At 41.1% G+C, this 20,670-nt stretch overlaps 1 protein-coding gene across 8 annotated transcripts in view; it reads right to left on the reverse strand.

The window, feature by feature from the left end:
* tcf4 (transcription factor 4) overlaps positions 1-20,670 on the reverse strand; it is a 148,555-nt gene that overhangs the window by 38,971 nt on the left and 88,914 nt on the right. Inside the window, exon 1 of one of the 8 annotated variants that reach the window (XM_028417388.1) lies at positions 9,841-10,175. The exons of 6 other annotated variants lie outside the window; for them this stretch is intronic. In XM_028417388.1, coding sequence (XP_028273189.1) covers positions 9,841-9,909 — 69 coding nt within the window. In that variant the 5' untranslated portion in view covers positions 9,910-10,175. Of the gene's footprint in view, positions 1-9,840; positions 10,176-20,670 lie in introns of those variants that run through there. One more of the 8 variants, XM_028417389.1, reaches the window with a different exon arrangement.

The raw sequence follows: 20,670 nt of genomic DNA on the forward strand, positions 1-20,670 counted from the left end.
TCCAGCAAAGCTTTATCACAATCCAACAGTTACAACCACTTTCCTTCTGTTTGATCCCACTTCAAACTCAAAGAAGAAGGAAATTCAAGCTGATGTACAAAATATTTGGGGAAAAAAGAGCAACACTAAATCAGTAAATAGAATGCCAGAGGATGCAGGGCGCTCGTGTTTCTCCAGAGATGTTACGGCTTCAGAGGCCGTTCCAAGAGCCTGTTGGCTTAAATCAAGCGCACCTTAAGCGGTTCAAATGAAGCGGACGGTTCCTCTAAACATCTGATTCTGATCCTGTTCAGCCTGGTGATCCATAAAAATGTTAATAAGGATTAGAGGACCGGCCTCCTGTGTGGACTGACTCACTGCACTCTGGTCCTGTTTCCACTGGGCCTGCTGAGAGTCATCTTTCTTTATTCTATCCATCTCAGACTGAAGAAATGATGGGAAATTCTCAGTGTGTGTATAGGCAGGGTGATGGAAAGGTCAATGGGTTAATAAAAATGAAAGAGTCTATCCTCTAGAAGGAAAGAATACACACTGATCTAAATTAGTAGGAACAATAGTTGTTAGCTGTTGTCATGTGTAAATGCCTGTTCAGTGCCACGACACTTTCACAATAAAAGCATGGCGTCATTATTACACAAGGCAAAATTTTACAGTTTCAACTTCAATGAAAATTCCTATATTTGAGAAGCTAGAAATAGCACATGCTTAGCATTTCTGCTTGTGAAATACATTGATTGAATTATCTTGATGTCCATATAATTGATTGATTTATCAAAACCGTTTTTATCCAGTCAATCAAATAATCCACTTTTACAGTGAATAAAGCGAACCTGCACCTCTTCAGAAACCATCAGAGAAAAAGCAGTTTTCAGCAGCAATGCAGAGACGCAGCCGGTAAGAGCCTCTAATAGCCAACATATGGAAGCTCGCCGGTTGCCAGCAACACAATCAGGACTGCATTATTTGGCCCACACTGGAATAATAAAGGAGTCAGATCAAAGAGCTGATTACTTCAGCACTCCAGAGCTGCGGGATTCTTTTCTGTTTGTTCTTTCTTTATGTCCCCCATTATTTCTCTTTGTTGTCTTTGACTCATTCTCCCTCCTTTTCTTTCTTTCTTTGGTCAGGTACAGTACCCTTTCTTTGAAACGAGGACTATATGAAGCTGTATGAAGTGTGTGTTCAGTGCCTGTGTGCATGTATGTGTGTGTGAGTAGTGATGCTATTAGCTGGAACCGCACTTAAGTACAAACAGCAGCATAAAACAATTCTAAATGTTTGAGAGAGTGAAACCAGACCTATGCCTAATCTCTACCAGATGATAGATAGATAGATAGATAGATAGATAGATAGATAGATAGATAGATAGATAGATAGATAGATAGATAGATAGATAGATAGATAGATAGATAGATAGATAGATGTTGAGACAAAGGGGAAATGATAATGCAGTGACAGCAGGGGTTGGACCTATTTATTGTGTGTTGTGTGCAGTGTGTGTGTGACCTATTTGCATGCAGCCTGGCAGTGCCAATGCGGGACAGAATGGGCATCAACCCAACGGTACTCTCAGCATGGCACACCGACAATCAATACAATGTCCCAGTGTGTGTGTGTGTTCTGTGTGAGATGGCCTTTTCAACAGCATGCTCTGCACAGATACTAGCCCACTTCTAAATGAAAAGTGTGCCATTTGCTCTTAACAAAAACAGACAGCAGGGGTGTGTGGTGCAGCTCTCCAAAAAAACACACACACAGACAACGGAAAAACGTCTCAAACCATTAATGATCACTAATATGAGAGTTAAGTTTAGTCAAACAAACTGATGATTGATTTCAAAATCAATGTTTTTTTCATTCTGCTGTAAAGACGCTGCAGTGTGTACATTTTGATTACATATAAACGATCCTACCCTACAGACTGGAGACATGAGGCCATGACTGACTCCATTGTACCAAGGTGACAACAAAAAAAATCGGTTTGACGGAGTAAAAAACTAGTTTGTAGATGACACAAAAAAAGTAAATGACCAACAGCATTCCATGGTGATATGAAATGTGCTATACATCCTCATCCCAGCTTATCCTAAAAAATACATTTTTTTGTCTTTTTTTTGGATGGCTGTTTTTACACTGCGCAAAGACACGTCTCTCCTTCCAGCCTTGATTGAGCTGTTTATGTACATACTGCAGTGAACTGAGATGTCATTGAAACTATTGACAGAAGGAAAAACACTTAAAAACTGCTATGAGTTCTGAGGATAAAAAAATGAACTGGTAAATTTTACTTTTTAAAATGAAATGTAATAAAATACATGTAATCCATAATGTGATTTGACAGCTTGGAGCTCCCTAATAATCCCACTTATGAAATAATGACTGTGAACGACGGACACCTGAAGGCACTGTTTGAGGGTTGCCAATGTCAAAAACACAAAAGCACTCGTCCGCCTCTCTGACTGAGCGCTGCATTGTGTGATCCTCATACAAACTGTCTGTGCTGCTCAAGCTTTAACTGCTCACGGAATATACATTAGCTACAACACGCCGTTAAACTGCCTCTCAGCCGCACCGCGCTGCATTGTGTTACAGTTTTGTTGTCTTGTTGTTTAAAGTGTGACAGCTGTCCAGTGTTTATCAGTGAGTCCATGCAGCCTCCCTAACAGCTCACCACAGCATGACTGACCCACAAAAAAACGCACTTACACACACACACACACACACACACACACTTACACACATGCTTAACAAAACGCCAACAACCCCATTTTCCACTTTGATAATGAAGACTGGGTGGGTTTTCTGTGTGTGTGTGTGTGTGTACAGAGGGGCTCTACACTGTGAACAAGTGTGTCAGCCATGGTTTAGAGGGGTGTCTTACACACACACACACACACACACAGAGGGAGAGAGAGAGAAAACACACAGCTTTGCTTTATTCTCTGTCCAAAAATGTCAACTTACTTAAGCTTGCATTTCTGCTGTGAAGCTAGTGCTTAGTACATATGAGAATAGGCTTTAGCACAGACACACACAGACACACACATATACATGGAAAACAGCAAATCAACCGTTTAAAATCACCAGTGTTTCCAGCTAACACTAACAGGAGCGAGGGGTCTGAGCAACAGCAGCCACACAGCAGAGAAACCAAATACTCCTGAAGACACACACACAGCACAGAGAAGTAAGAAATAAGAGCCACAGCATGCAGTGATAACGTAACACAGACAGTGAAGGACATAAAACCACAGCTGGGGTTTATGAAATTAAAGCTGAGTGAGTAAAACTGAAGCCAAAGCATTGAATAAATCCTCCAATCACACTCTTACTTCTTCCAATACACAAGGGTGCCTGAAAACATGAATGAATGTCTTCACTTATAATGAACCTATGCTATGTACTTTAAATAAATACCATGTAGCATGTGGATTCACAACAACAGATTTTTTTTTACCTTTATTAACACTATTATTATTAAAAGTAAGAGTGATTGACAGCACTGTTGTCTGAGCTGATGGCCGTTACGAGCCCAGAGGTTTGTGTCTCAGGCTCGCTGGTATTGTGTACACCGTGAAATGACAATCTGTACAAACGACTAAGGCCTAGAAAACGTTCTTTCAACTACATCCCGTGGGATAAAAAGAATGATTTAGCCCTTTATGTCAGAACTGCTGAATGAACTTGTGTCATTAAAACGCCGCCTGTCACTGCCGCTTTATAAGGTCGTTCTTTATGAAGCTCTGTAGCTGATGTTAGTCCATCCTTCATAATTAGAGACGATCTAAAAGGATCTAAAGACAAATCAGTGACTGACTTGTAAGCTTCCATTTATAAAAGGATAGAAATGATCCTCTTTGCTGAAGATAGCCAATCAGCAGGTCCGTGCCACTGATGCCAAGGTCTCTCCAATATGGCTGCCAAAGGGCTTGTTGCTGTATGTGCGGCTAAAAGGCTTCTGTGAGGATCTACAGCCAGCCAACCAGACACACAAAGCATCGTCCACTGCTGCCCGTCTGTCCCCATCTGCCAGCTCGCCACCTTGATGTTCAGAGGCGCGATCATGCTGGCAGGCACTCAGACAGACACCGGGAATCAAACCTGCGACTCAGAGAGACCCACGGCTTCCCTTCCCATGGACAGGTCAGGGTGGAAATTCCCAGCTATCCGAGGAATGCCGACCCATTCTGCTCTGCTACAGTCCACCTTCCCATATGGGACACACACACACTCACACAAAGTTACACACACTGTTTGAATGAGTGTGTGTGTGGATGTGCATGCGCATTATTTTGGCAGCTGCGACCTTGCACATTAAAGTCAAGGGTTTATAAAGACAGTGAGAGGAAAACTGACCAGAGCCTCCATTACAAAGCCTGCATAGCAAGAACGGACAGCACACCCTGAGCTAATTTCAGTTTTAGCTGCATTTAGGTTCATTATTACGGTCAGACAACTGAATGTGCTTTCTAAAACAACAAGTATAAATACACTATGATCATATAATACAAACTAAAGTCATTCATCTCTATGGAAACAGCACAACCTTTGCTAGAAGCAGAGACCTCAAACAGGTCACTACATTTTTGTCACATGATGACTGGTTGTAGGTCAGTCAGTGAAGGCTTAGTTGTAGTGAGAAGCACAGATTGTTTTTTTATTATAGATATTATGTGAAATAAATTGTTGCAATAAAATATCACAAGTTTACACTTGATAATAGCAACTAAAGGAAGTGTGATGCATTCAAGGGCCAGCACAGAGTTGAAGTTACAATCAATGATGGAATTTTGGATTTTAGATTCTTCATTTTCAATATTTTTCCTTTTACATTTTTGTAGTTGTTTGAGTAATTGTTTTGTAAAATATGTGTGTATATGGCAGTTATATATCTATTTGAGGTATGTATAGGATGAACAATGTTAGGACATATTACACAAATCAGAGCACAATATGTCACACAAGCAAGTCCCCACGCAACAGAAAGGCAAAGATAGCACAATTCATTCTGAAAATTAATTTAAGTTTCAGTTCAGGGCTTTCTTCATACAGTCTCTATGGTAAACAAAGCACCGCAAAATCAATTAAAAGAAATAAATAAACAAATAATAGAAATAGTACAACAAACATGACTCTGGATGATTTCCTCTTCTTCCTTTTTTTTAACCTCTGAAGCCCAATAACGTCATGCATCATTGAAATCCCACAGCCACATTTTAATACAACACAGAGTGAGGCTGCATTAACCCCTCCAACCCGAAACCACACATTAGCAACACGCAGAAACAGGAAGTAAAACAGCCAATATCAACTTTAATTTAATATTAGAGCTTAATAACACACAGGAAATTGCAGCAGACGACCCGGAATGTCCCAAAGTACATTTAAAAATATGCAAAAACACATACACATATAGCGTATGTAAATAAATGTACATCTTCATGCAAGATTAAACAAGAAAGCTTCTAATTATCGCCAATGCATCACCTCTTCAGTTAATCTGACAGTTGTAATTCCAACATGTGACAACTATGACATCACTAACGGCCTGCTAATTACCTTCCACCCTACATTAGTAATGAAGAACAGAAATATGCAAGAATTCATGCTAAATATTTAAATTCCGACACATCCACACAGAGAAAGTAAAGAGGTCATGCAAAAATCTGATTTAAACAAGCAACACAGAGCCGGAGACACTCATCAAATCTAATCTATCAGATTATGAATTATTTTAAATTATCTGACAACATACAATGTGACAACCTGAATGTGGTCTGTGTTTTAATCTACCTTCTTTTTAATTAAAAAAAGGAACTTTATTGTTCAAAGACAACAGCGTGTGTGTGTGTGTGTGTGTGTGTCAGCTGTAGCTTGTGCATCATTGTGTATCAGCAGCATCAGTGTCAGATAATCTGATGCAGAAGGATTAAGTTTAAGCCTGAACGGTGTGTGTGAGGCTTAAGCCGGCCGGACAACACACACACACACACACACACACACACATGTATGCATAGGCCTACATACACACACAAAAACACACACACATACAAAAGCAGCTAGAAAATGTGGAATGACCCTGCAGCGCTTATACAGACACACACTAATAAAAAAAAACACTGAAGTGTATTATAAAGAATGCAAAGGATGCTTTGCTAAGACTGCACACGTACACACACATTATACACACATTTTTTTCAGATCATTTATTACCTAGTGTATGAAAAGAAAAAAAAGAAAAGCAACAAACTACAAACACACATTCTTCAAAGACGGACAGACGTTTTCTGCTTTAAAAAAACATGAACATGACCAACAAACACACATACACTTGGCAAAGAAAAATAAAGTTAATGCACACATATGCACGCTGAAGAAACACCAACACACACGTTGAAGTCAGATTTTTTGAACAACTCAAGCAGATGGAGACAGAGGCCTACACACACAAAACGCACAATGCATCTATTTATAAAGTTATAATTGCATAACAAGCTGTGCTCTAATTCCAGCCTACTGAGCACACAGGATGTCCACACACACACACACACACACACACACTGGCTTTGCAATGACACACACACAGGCTGACAGATCACACGATTTTCTGCATGTATGTCAAATAAAAAAAGGTTTAATAATATCACTCAACCGCACAACAGTGAGAAGACGTGTCGATTTGTTCGTTCGCTGATGCAGGTGAGAAAAGCTTTATTTATATCGTCATTTATATCACTTTTAAAAATGAGAATTTAAAAAAAATGTGGGCAAAGCAGATATAAGACACTGCCACTGTTTGTGTCTGAAAATATTTTTAAGAATTTCTATATATTTATTTGTGATTTTTGAAAATTGTTTCATATGATTTAAAAAAAAAACAGGAATTCTAAAAACAGTGAAACATCTAACGTATTATAATTAAAGAGAAAATGCACATCTTGTGGATCAATACTGTGTATTTCTTTGCACTAATATTGATGTTTTTCCCGATCAATATCAGTATCAATTTAAAATCATCAAATCAGAAATATTTCACAACGATTGAAACTGAAATGGAATCTCCTTGTTTCCTTTTTTCTGTCACATTGAGTGAAAAACTGCAAATGCTAAATAAATTGCAGACAAACAGAATCATGTGTTTCCTGAAGCTGCACACTGAGAGCGGACTGCAGGATTTTTTGGCAGGCTGCTTCAGGACTCTCCTAATTAAAACTTACTGAATATTCAAATGCTGTGTTAGCATAACAATAGCCGGCTGGCCGGGCCGCCTTTAAATGAGGCCTTTTGTTTTTACCCGAGCTTTCTGCTGCCTCATTAAGCCGCTGGAGCTTAAGTTAGCGAGTCGACAGCCGCTATCCGGAGCTCAGGCCTCGGCCCTCACCCTCCTACTCCTCCTCCTCCTCCTCCTCCTCCTCCTCTCCCTTCCTCCACCCCTCCCACTCACACACACTTTCTCCCTGAACCAAAGCCCCGATTCAGCCTCTGCGCTTGTTTGGTCTCGCCGGGGCCGTGGCTGACTGCTGCTGCTGCTGTTTCTGCAGATCTGTCCGAGCCTTTTCTGCCTCTTCTCTCAAACCCCAACCACTCTGCCCCAGTTTCTCTTCGCTCCACTTTCCTGTCTCCACGACACACACCAGCAGGAGTGAATCTGCTTTCACACAGCCACTTCCTAAAAGCCCAGCGAGCAAGCATCGACACAAAAACACCTCACAAGCAGACAAATGTCACTTCATGACAAGCAGTCGCCTTATTTGTGTATTTTCTCTTTGAGCCGGCGGACAGCGGGTGTAAACAAGCCGTGACACAGACAGACAGAGTGAGACAGGGGGGTAAAGTGAAGATAGAAAGCAGCTTGGCACCGGATCAAGACCGTCGGCACAATGTGCCATCCAGCAGCCATCCGCTAAAACAAAGCGGTGGTGCCATCCTGGGCCCCGTGGCAGCGCCGAACTAAAGGGCTCCTGCTCTGACATACAAAGAAGGGCCCGAGCTATGGCAGAGAGCAGGTAGGAAAAAGGGCCCACAGCCACTGACCACACCAGCCCTGCACGATCGGCCGTGGGTTCTGCTGCCTTTTTGAACCGGATGGAAGCCGAAGACCCGGCAGACGCAGAGGAGACAGAGCCCGACTGTTAGTGAGGGTCTGTGGTGAAGTTCAGACAACAGAGGCTCTGTCTGAATCCATCCAAACACAGATTACTGTCTGAACAAATTCAAGGATACAAACGCATCAAAAACAGTTCAAAATCCCAGCAGATTTTTCAGTATCTTCACAAAATTGCCACAAAAGATCAGGTCTGAAAAACCCAATTTGCATTTTGAAATATAAATGAAAGCACACAAATTAAATCAAATTAGATTAATAAAATATCTAAACTCCAAAAAAATGATCATCAAGCAGAGGGTTCTCCCCCTTTTCTAAGAAGAACTAATGTTGCTTCAAATATTCTCATTTTATGCTGAAATATTTGACTGTTTAATAATCTCAGGCCACCTTTAAGCTGCAACGTTACATTATTATTGATCTGAAAACTGTGTAACCAATTTACCGTCATTACATTGACATTTTTAAATGCATTGTTTTTTGAAGTTATTCAGTTCACACTGTCCTTATTTCCCCTCTGTGCCGTGGGTGAGACAAAGTCAGACAGACACTTCACTGACAGGTGGATCTGTAGGAAATCCCAGCCGTCCGTCTTCATTTGCACCTGCAACTTGCAGACTCCTGCTTTTTTTTTTTTTTGTTTTAACGCGAGAAAACCTGTGAAATCCATTCACCTTTTTGTCGCCTTACACCCACCCTACACCCCAGCCCTCCCCCTTTTCTCTCTAAATCACTTCACCCTGTTACTGGTGTTTTACAGGTGGGAGTTACTTGGAGACAGACAGGTTCACAGGAGGTCAGACAGCATCGTTCTTCCTGGATGACTTTCTCAGATGGGATTTTTCTCTTATTTACAGACAGTGTTTTATGACTTTTGAAACACTTCACTTCTTATTTTTAAATGGAAAAAAATGGAGAGACAAATGGATACACCTTAAACTTTCTCTTGTAATTTGCTGCAATTAAATTAATTTAGGGACAGAAAAAAATATCCAATATTTTAATAATAAATGTAACTCCTCACTCTTTTCAGGTTATTTCTAACAATGCCTTATAAATAGATTTAATCCAAAACCTGAGGCCAAATGTAAGGCACTGATGCACACTATATATATATATATACACACACACACACACACATATAGCTATATATGTAGTGTGTCAGTCCACCAGCTAGCAACAAAAACATCAATTCACTAATAATGCTCTTATTTTACAGCATTTGTGTCCATTAAAAAAAAAAGAAAAAGCGGAGGGATTATTTTCTGCTGCGCAACAACCCGGACACACAAACATAAAATAAGTGTCATTAGATTTGGTGCAATTTTTTGTAACAGCAAAGATATTTCATAGACACTTTAAGACGCGTTTAATCCACATCAGCTTTCAGCGCTGACACACACACACACTCACACAATTTTATACTTTCATTCTGACACCACAACGAGCCTCTGCCTCTTCCAAAAATAAACCCCGACAGTGGACACTCAGTCCGCTCGCGCTTTGACGCGCGGCAGCGGACCGAATGCGCTGTTAAGTTGGTGCGTAAAAAGCGACACTCCTCACCTTCACACCTCTCTCTCTCTCTCACACGCACACACACACTGAACTGTTTTCTTCCTCTCTCACTCGCTCTCCCTCTCTCTCTTTCACTATTTCTCTGTCTGACTCCCAAACCCTGGCAGAGGACGGAAAAAGACAGGTTGAAAGCAAAGGGATGCCGGAGTGAGACGTACCGCTTTGCCGTTGTAGTAATACATGAGTGAGCTGCCAGTCATCCCGGGGATGGTGTACGCACAATACATCGTTCCTCTCCTCCGCAGGAAAAGGAAAAACTCTTTATTTCTCCCTTTTCTTCCTCCGCGTATGTCTCGCTCTCTTTTTGGTGTCTTTAGCCTACGCTCCCCCCGCCCCTTCTCTGTCCGTCTTCTCCACCTTTTCTTCTTCTATTTAAACTTTTTCCCTGGGTTTGTTATGATCTCAAACTCTCGGCGCTCCGCTCGCGTGTTCCTGCCTGCGCGTTTTTTTTTTCCCAGCCGACAATTCCTTCAGTTGCATTTTCCCATATGGCCGAGCCGAGGCACGCGGAATATGCAAAGTAGGCAGAGAGAGAGAGAGAGAGAGAGAGAGAGACAGAGAGAGAGAGAGAGAGAGAGACAGAGAGAGGGAGAGGGAGAGGGAGAGGGAGGGAAGGAGAGAGAGTAGTGCCCCTCCCCTTCTCCATCCCTCAATCCCTCACTCTCTCTCGCGCACACAGAAGCGCGCGCACGGAAAATGAGAGAAACGTATCGCATAAACACGCACAGACGCTCGCGGGCACGCGCACGACCGCCGACACTCTTTCAACTTTCCACAGTGGGCCTAAATCTGGATCTGCAGTTTGCCGCGTGCCTTTGAGCTGAGCAGAGTATTCACTTTTTCCACGCACTTTTTAAAGCACACCCCCTTCTTAACTCCTCTTTCCTCTCCTTTCATGGTCCCTTCCCATTCTTTTTATTACTTCCTTGTTTCCTTCCTCTCACCTGTTTTCTCCTCACATTCCTCCTCACTGCTTTCTCTGCTTCTCACCTTCTTTTCCTCCCATGGTTCCATGTTTTTTTTAAACCTGGCACTCGTTTCCTCGTTTCTTACTTTTTTTCCTCTTTGTTTCCTGTCCCCTTCCTTCTTCTTTTCTTGATTCCTCTCCTCTCACTTCCTTATCACTTGTCCTTTCCTCTGTCTGATTCTTTGCTCTCTCTCCTTTCCCTCCTCCTCCTTATTAGCTTTCTTCCCTGCTTCCTTCCCTCCTCAGTAATGGCCTCTCCTCATTTATTTATATACAAAAGTACCAATATTTGTCCTCTAAAATAGAAATGCTGCATTGATCTTAACTGGCTTATGATGTACATTTATTTTTTTCTAATATTTTAAATATGAGAAAATATATATGAAGGTAGCAGCACCTGCTGCCACTGTTACTCCAGTGTTGTGTAATGTCAGAAGGATCTGATTTTATGTATTTTCTGATCATGACCAACAAATATCAGGTAAACCTGGATACACACATGAGACTAAAATCAGCTTCAAATGGACCTGCAGGTGGAGTCACCATCAGCTGAAAGTGGCTCACCCGGCTACATCTTTCCTGGTGTTACTTATAATATATAAAGACGACCGTCGGTGATTGTTTAACGTTGTTGTTTTTATTTCAATATAATTGTGTTCAAACAAATATTTTGTGTGAGGAGCTGGTCTGCTTGTTTACAGGATCACAAAGTTTCAAACTTGTCAGATGGTATCCCGAAAATTAAAGGTAAACTTTAAAATGCCACTGTAAGTCTGACTGACACTCAGGTCTGTGTACAGAGACAGAAATACTGACATCCCAGATTTACAGCAACACCAGTGGGGATGTCTCTGTCCACACCGAGAGGGGTTCAGAGATTAAACGGATACTTCTCTTCTAAATAAGTTTGGCCAACATGTTGGCTTGTTTGTCGCCAATTCATAAGGACTTTACTGTTTGTTTGGTTAAAGGTGTCACTCACTTACTGCGCTTTCATACAGCAGGAACAGATCAAAAATAAAATAAAAAAAATTTGATCAAACACAAGATAGTTTGTCCTCCAATCTTACAAACACTGGATCCTACATTTCCCATAATTCATCTTTCCATTAGGAACTTCATGATTGTTGGTTCATCACATTTTGAGGTAACCCTAGTGACATCACTATGACATCATCTGCTGTTGTCTCAAATTGACAAAGCTCATCTTCAACCATCTCAACAGTTTTCACAGCCTGACAAGCGCATTGATCTTCATGTTAAACTGTCGCACAAAATCCCCTAAAAAATACACAACAAAAAAAATGACATGTAAAAATATGGGGGACTAAACAGTAGGACAGACAGTGATTCAGTCTTCCAAATTTCATATTAACATCGTCATCATTCATTCTATTCAAACATATAATAGAGTCCAAAACAAGCGAGCAGACCTCCCAAACCTCTCTCTCCCTCTTTTTTCCCTAGTCTCTCTTTCTGTCTCTCTGCCTCTCTCTCTCCTCTTCTTTCAGCTTTAATTTGATTAAAAAGCGAGCTGCAGGAAGGGGAGGGAGGGCTGATGCACATCTAATAAGTGGACCATCTGTCTGCAGAGCTGGCTGGCTCCCAGCATTGTACCCAACCAGACTGCATGGGAAATGAAGGGAGAGATGGAGGGAGGGAGAGAGGGAGAGAGGGAGAGAGGGATGGAGAGATGAAGGGAGGAAAGGAAGGAAAAGGAGTAGAGGGGAAAAAATATATAGAACCCAAAAAGAGTGACCCGGTTGAGGAAAAGAAGCAGAGACAGCGTTTTTAATTTTGTCTGACGGTTGCTTGGTCAACAAACCTGCAGAGGAGATGAAGAAGAATGAAGAGCTGAGGAGGAGGAGAGGGTGCTCAACAGAGGAGTGGAGGGAAGAAGGAAAAGAAGAGGCAGAGGATGAAGGAAAAGATGCAGAGAAAATAATGTATGAGTGAACAAAAAGAGAGTAGAAGAAGAAATGGTTGCAACAATAGAGGAGAGGGGAAGTGGGAAGTGGGAAGTGTGGGGAAGGGAACAGGATGGAAAGCAGGGTCTGATGAAAACAGGGGAGGACATCAACAAGCAGGAGAGGAGCTCAGAGGAGAGGGGATAAGGACAGAGGGATGAGGAAAGACATGATGAGAAGAGAACATAATGATCAGACAGGAGAGACGGGGGAGACAACAAGTGCTTAATATATACTATTACAGAAGTTTTTTAAAGAAAAAATGCCCGATTAATATTTATATTGACAGTGGCAGATCTATCATGATGGCCCTCACATAATCAATTAACAGGTCATTAAGACTCTCAGTTACTTTTCACTGTGATAATGCCCTCTAGTGGCCACAATGATTTTGGAGAAGAGGAGGAAGTGAAGTGACACATAGTCAGCAACAGAGGAGGTTGGGGTGGATGAATGGTCCAACAAAACACTGGACAGTGTCAGCTTTTATTGTGACTGATGACTTATACTGTCCTCCTTTATTTATTATCTATATATTAATAAATAACTGCTCCATTCTCCTCTTAGCCTTATCCTTTCTGAGGATTTCATGCCCCCTCCAGTGTTCATTCTATTACCCTCTTCCTCCTTTCGTTCTCCCCCTCCTCTTCTCCACACCCTTCCTCTCTGGTGATGAGAAAACAGTTGATCTCTAGTTGAATTATAATCTCACATTTCATCCCGATGTCACGAGGATAGGATTTTTCTTTTCACATTAGGTCCCGTTGTCATCTCTCTCTCTCTCTCTCTCTCTCTCTCTCTCTCTCTCTCATCTCTCTATATTTCTTCTCCAATGACTTCTTACCCTGTATTTTTCCCCTTTTCTTGTCTTGCTTTAATTTATTTTTATTTTCCACTAATATTTCCCCCTCTCCTTTATGTTTTTTTCTTCACCCATTTTCTTTGTTTCTTCCCTTTTTTGGCAATCACTCCTTTATATTTCATCCTTTCCCTCACAGGGAGCAGCACTGGCCTAAAGGTCTAGGAGCATTCTCTCTCTCTCTCTCTCTCTCTCTCACACACACACAGCACGATTACACTTTGTTCTCTTCATACAGCCACTTCCCACCACAAGCCTTTGATTTGAGTCTTTTTATGCTGCAGGTCTGAATTTACAAACAGCGAAGTTATCAACAGGATTTAACTACAGGCAGTGACACACATGCAGACACAAGCACCAAAAGTTTCCATTTGAAATAGAAGTGACAAATTAACAACATAAGGTCAATCCAGGAACAATATATTCATTTTACTGCCAGTCAACCCCCAAAATAATATGTGTGATCAGGCGTTTAGTTAAAAATCTTCACGTGAGTAAGTCCAAGGTTTCCCTCAGGAGGTGTGAGATCTGTAGTCACATATTTTACATATGCTAATACAAGTTTCTCTGCCTTTTTTTTCTTTGCTAGCATGGTTTCTTTAACCATGTTACATGCACTTTAATCACATAACCACTGGATGGCGCATAGCTTCATAAACACAAAATGTTTCATCCTCCTTTAAAATTCAACTGGATATGAAATATAATCCAAATATAAATATAATTAATCAATGTTCACCAAAGAAAGAAAGAAAGAAAGAAAGAAAGAGTTCTTAATTTTCTCTCTCCGGTGTAATCAGGATCAAAAACCTGACGTGGCCCCAATTCTGACAGAGAAAATCAGACGCTAATTTTCCTCCAAAATACAAACTGAGAGAGTTTCAGAGTGAGAGAGAGAGAAAGAGAGAGAGAGAGAGAGAGAGAGAGAGAGAGAGAGTCCCAAAAGTGTTTGGAGAGGGTGTGTAAAGTGCGTCTGTGTGTATTTGAGTGCCTGATGAAGGTGTGTGTGAGTGTGTGTGTGTCGGTGTGTGTGTCTGGCATCCATCAGAACCACAGCTTGCCAAAAAAGCAGTAAGCACAGTGCACAGTGAGAGAGAGAGAGAGAGAGAGAGAGAGAGAGAGAGAGAGAGGCGAATAAACGAGTGCTGCTGCTGCACGCTAATTATATATGCATGATTTAATCTGCAACTCAATAATATGCAAATATATTCATATGTTAGTTTCTTAATTAAAAATGCAAAGCAGCCCTTATGGTGATTTTTCTGTGATTTTCTTTTCAGCCCAACAAACGGAACATTTTGAGAAATTCAACAAATTGGAGGGAGCCTCTTCGGTGGGGGGTAAAAAAAAACTTCCTACTTCAACTTCCTGTAGTTTGAGAATGAAGGAGGAGCTGGGGGAGGAGGAGGAGGAGTGAGGAAACCTGTTGAATAAAGGAACACTTCTTAACGTCTTTACCTTCAGGATGATAGAGAGAGAGAAGTTTCTCTTAAATGGTTCATTGGTTAGACTGCATTTAAACTGTCTTTGCTTTAATACCCAAATGACCTCAAATGGCTCTGGCAGCCTGTCCACTGGTCCAGCCTGAGACCGCTCTCTAGAGCCGGTCTTGGTGTGAAGCCCGCGGTCCTCCTGCTGAGCGCAGTGTGACCTGCTGCTGAAAGAAAGCCCGCTCAGCACTTTGTGTTCAGGTATACTTTACACAGAGCGTGCTCAGAATGAAAACAATGATTAAAGATGAGGCTAATCCACACCACCAGCGTGCATTACACCATGACAGTGTGTGTGTGTGTGTGTGTGTGTGATATTCAGATCACTTAGGCTTTGTTGAAGGTAGCGCTCTCAGTATAACAACAGGCTGCTGTTCCTTTTTTTTTCTTCGTCGTAAATATTCTTCTTTTAAATTCTCCTTCTGCTTTCTGTACATTGATTTCGCCAATTGAAGGTTTATATTCTAAGATGCACCTTATATTTCAAGCTTAAACTGCATACATTGAATAAAGTGAGAAATATCTCACATTTTATTTTTCTGTGATCACAACACGTTTTTTTCTTGTTGAAAATCGGTTTTGACAACTTTTCCATGTTAAGATCACAGAGCAATTAGCTGTCAGCATGGTGGTGCATTCAAGGAAGCTCTGACATCTGAGAACAGACATCAGCTGGGACAAAAGAGTAGAAAACAAAGCCGAGTATTTGTGAGCTCTGCTGTCAGTGTAAAAAAATGGAAGAAGTCATATTAAAGACGCGTTCAGTTCAGAGAATTTGACATTTTAGTGCATCTGAGAAACCAGCTGAGAAATATTTAACACATTATCAATGACTTAAAGCAGTTTTGTCACCACAAGTGTAGACTGATATGTGTGTGTGTGTCAGTGTGTGATTTCCATCACATCTTTGGAGTAAATCAGAGTGCCGTGTTCTGCTGCCTGTTACTGCAGCCAAATATTTGGGCTCAGGAATGCACCGGGGAACGCTCACATCTGCAGCAAGCACTCATACATGTGTGAGTGTGTGTGTGTGTGAGAGAGAGAGAGAGAGAGAGAGAGAGAGAGGTCTTTGTCAAAGCCACATGTCCTCACAAGGACAGAAAGGCGGCAAACATCCTCAGGCCGAGGTTATTTCATTGACAAGGAACCTTTGAAGCGCTGAGGCAGTGGAAGAAAAACTGTAATCCTTTCTCCAAAGTAAAGGTCAGATGGTAACAGCAACTAACTGGAAAACTTGGTGAGTGCCAAGGATGTGTCTAGACCGGTTTATGTGGGGTCCTACGGGGGCTGGAATGGGGTTTATTCATTTATTCAAATTTTTGGCTCACTAGTTCTGCAAGCTAATTGGGGGGAAGCAGGAAGCCATCAGTGCACCATGAGGAATGAACATGTAGCAACAGCAAGCATGTTGAGGCAAACATGTATGAAATATTAGCAAACCAGACAAAGGCTACCTTTTTTCTTAGCAACAAAGCTAACATAACAGCATAATAAAACGAGTGGTGCTATGCTCACCTGTGTTCACTTTCACCTGTTCTCACACATGTTCAGTTGCCTGGTGTTTACACTAACAGGACGGGAAGGCTAGCATAACATTTGCAAAGCTAACGCACTTTATCTAACTGGAGACATACCAAGTGTTAGCCAGCTTCAGCAAATATTAGCTGATTACCAGTCACATAATGCAACCACTGCAGTCACAACTACTAAAAATGTAAATATATCCTTTAAATATTTGACTTAAAGTGTGTTTTGCTACAATACAATTTACATTAGCACACACTATATATGTTTTTTTGTGTATCTAAAGTTTCCTGTGGGAAAAAGAAGCTGTATCCACATGCAGCATTACACACACACGCAAACGGATGCCTTGTAATTCAATTAGTCAGTTTCCCATCTGACACAAAATGGCGGATGTGGTGCAGCAATGTGGGACATTTTGGGGCTGAGAGCCAAGCAAATAACTTATGGACACACACACACGTGCACACACAAGTTTCAGACATTGCTTTAGTCGTGTCGTTTGTTGAATATGTGCTGCGGTTATAAAGGGGAACAACAGACAAACAGGCACACATTTGTAAAAACATTTTTGTAGCTTTTTCAAGTGGAATGAAGCACTGAAGCATCCACAAAACATAACTGAACACACAGCTGGCTCACTGTGTGTGTGTGTGTGTGTGTGTGGAGCGGTTTAACCATGAGGTCATCCCTGGCTGAAGCTCCTCTCTGGATTTCCTCAGTATAAACACTGAAGCTGCTGCTGCAGGACGGCGGCAGCAGTCCACACCGACCACTGCTTTATGTTCACCGAGTCCATTATAGTGCTGGACAAACCGTTGCAGTGACAGGACGGTCATCTGCATCAGTTGATTTCATGAAATAATCAATCATTTAATCAGCCTACACACACCGATTCGCAGGAAATAAAACAGGGCCTTGGACAATTTCGAGGTTTTCTATGTCAATGCTGCCTACATGTAAACGCTCTCCTTGTCACCCATCCTGCTCTGCAGCCTCTTTCTCATTTCATCTTCTGCCAAGGCCGCTACACTGCTAATTTGAGCAGCATGCTAACACACACACACACACACACACACTTCATTTTTAGCATCACTTCACACATGAAGAAGTGAGGTCATTGGTTATTATGTTTCCTGTAGCAAACAGGAACAATAGTAAATGTTGTTTTTTATTTCTTATTCCCCAGAGTCTAAATTAAAGTTTCATTTTCACATTTTTTTCATTTTTTTCTTGTATTTTTGGTGTTCAAATATAGAAAATATTCATAATGCCAAAACAATTATAATAAATGTGCAATTTATTTGAACAGTATTTTCCATTGTGTGTTGTCAGACTATAATAATAACAGGCTGTTGTGAGCAGAACATGCTGTTCACACACTAAGCTCTAATGATGCTGAAGGTTTCTCTGCTATTGTAGTTCTCTACTGTATTTACATATATAAATATTGTATATACAACAATTAAAAAAGTCTTTAAAAGGACAAAAGTATGTGGCAGCAGAGTATTTGGTGGTTTGCTCTCCTTGTTTGTAGACAACATAATGTCTTCGTCCACAAGGTCTATATAAAAATGCACGGATGCATGGATGAGCTGACCTCTATTATCTGGAACACAGAGTGAGCCACCTAACATCAACGCTGGAGCTCTCTAATGCTCCTCAGGATGAACAGGAACAAATCCTGCAGCCAGGTTAGAAAATCTCTGAGTCCTGAGGAGCGGCACCATAATGCACAAAATGATGGTGTGTTCAGGTGCCTTCAACTTAAAGGACAACACACCCCCCTCAGCAGTTGACTGATAGGGTCTGTGGCTCTCCTGTTGTGCCTGGGGCCGTCTGAAGGGGGCAGCATATCTCACCAAACCACTTCCCCGTACACCCCACTAACAACCACCGCCCCCCCACCCCCTCCCCTGCCCCATCCTTCCCTCCACCCGCGGCCCACCGGGGACCGCCGGCTCTCCTACTGTGCCTTCTGCAAGACCTGGCTTAATTTAATTAACGCTGTCGACTTTAAACAAAACCACATCTGAGCCGAGGAGAGAGGCAGAGAGAGAGAGAGAGGGGGAGAGAGAGAGAGAGAGATGAGGACAGATCTCCTTGGTCAGATCACTGAGAAGCACTTAATCGAGAAATTTTAAAAATCAGTCCTAAAAAAATGAAATGTGACACCCCCAGGATTCCTTCTTCTTCTTTATATGACTAAAATCAAAGTCAGTAAAACTGACTAAAGATGAGACACTCCACACTCTTCACAAGTAAAACATGATGAGTATCAGGTATCAGTATCAGCCATCATTTCATGGCTGGGTGGCATTTTAGAAAAGAAATTTGGATTTTTCATTTTAGGTATAAACACTGTTTACTGTGTTTTAGAGATGGAGTTCAATGATGTACAGAAATGTAACATATATTAAAGTGATGACACAGATGTGGGACTTTTGAGGGACTGAAGCATCAATTTGTTAAAAAGCATAAATTATTGATACATTTTATGGTACTTCTGAGATTCAGAAAATGAGACATTAAATTACATAAAAAAATTAAATTAGTAATTTAAAAGCCCATTATAAACCTGTATTAAAATCAGTTATTTACATTTGAAAATAATCATCTTCACCTATAATGCCATGTGTGTGTGTGTGTGTGTGTGCATCATGACTTTCTGAAAATGGACCATAAATGAGCATTCAACAAACACATTTATTTGCGTCCCCTGTTATGGTTTCATTAGAGTCATTTTTGTGGATAATCCTGACATATATGTGTGTTTTATTGTTTAATCAGTCAGCATTAGCAAAGCTCTGAGGATGAACTGGGAGACTTTATCAGCCCAAACAACAAATTAACTAAAACAATGATATCTAAAGGAAAAAAAAAAAAAAGCTGTTACACTCCCAACATCAACAAAGAAAAAAACAACAGCAAGACGGCACTCCGCAACCTGCTAATGTTAGCAACTGATGCCTAATTTTCTTTTGATTACAAAGGCGTCCCACGCTCTCCTCTCAAGTGACGTTTAATTGTTTCTCAAAGTAAATCATCAACTCAGCAAACTAAATTTGACAAACAACAATAACAAACTTGTGGCACAGGGAGACAAAAAAAAGAAGAAGAAATGAATTAATTAAAAGAAAAAGACCCATCGTCGCCCGCGGTGGATGTGAAGATAAAAGACAACAGACAAGACTTCTTCTTCTTTCTTTTTTTTGTTTTTTCTTCTTTGCCTTAAATGAAGTGTGTTCACACGCCGGAGCATATGGGAGGGCAGCCACACGACAAAAGGAAAACAAGTTCAAACACGCTTAAAGTGGCTCTTATGGATAATTGTGTAAATGACAATGGATATGTAAAGAGTGTATCCTTCTATAAATATTAGAAAGATGTCACCTTAAGAACTGATATAAATCAAAAGGAACACAGCGCCTGGCGGGCTTTCAATCAGCACTGACAAGATACTAAAGCAGCAGCAATAACACAAAATTCTTCAGCCAAACTCTCAAGTCACCGACAACATAAAGGAGAATTCAAGACTAAGAATAAGTTGCTGCTGCTGCTCCTAGTGGCCACAACTGAACAACAACGATGAGTCAACACGCTTCAATGAAAAGTTTTTGATGTATAGCTCAATGAACTACACTGCACAGTGGACGTGCATCCTGCTCCTCCTGTCCAGATGCTAATTTATTAGCTTTGAGACTCCATAGTCACAGGTTCAAATACATATACATTTAAAATACAAAGGTACGTAGAGCTAGGCAGCTCAGAAGAGACACAAAAGAGAATTTAACGTTCAAAAGGGCCGACTTTGTAAAAAGACATCACAGTGAACGTACACACACAGCCTCAGACTATCATAGATGGATGCTGGTTGGACGAGTGTGCCAGCTTCTTTACAAAGAGAATGTTTGTTTTTGGCCTTTCTGTGTAGCCACACACACACACACACACACACACACTTACATTACAGGCATTCCTCTGTGAAGTTGTGTTTGTACTCGGAGCAGGTGCAGCCCGGGCTGAAACAGTGTGTGTGTGTGTGTGTGTGTGTGTGTGTGTGTGTGTGTGTGTGTGTGTGTGTGTGCAATCACTGATGTCCAGCATCATCATTCAAACAATGCTATAACAGAAATATTTTGAAGTTGTCTTGTTGTCGTCTTGTACTTTTTCCTACATTA

This window comes from Parambassis ranga, chromosome 12, assembly GCF_900634625.1.
Source record: "Parambassis ranga chromosome 12, fParRan2.1, whole genome shotgun sequence".
Classification (NCBI taxonomy): Eukaryota; Metazoa; Chordata; class Actinopteri; family Ambassidae; genus Parambassis; species Parambassis ranga.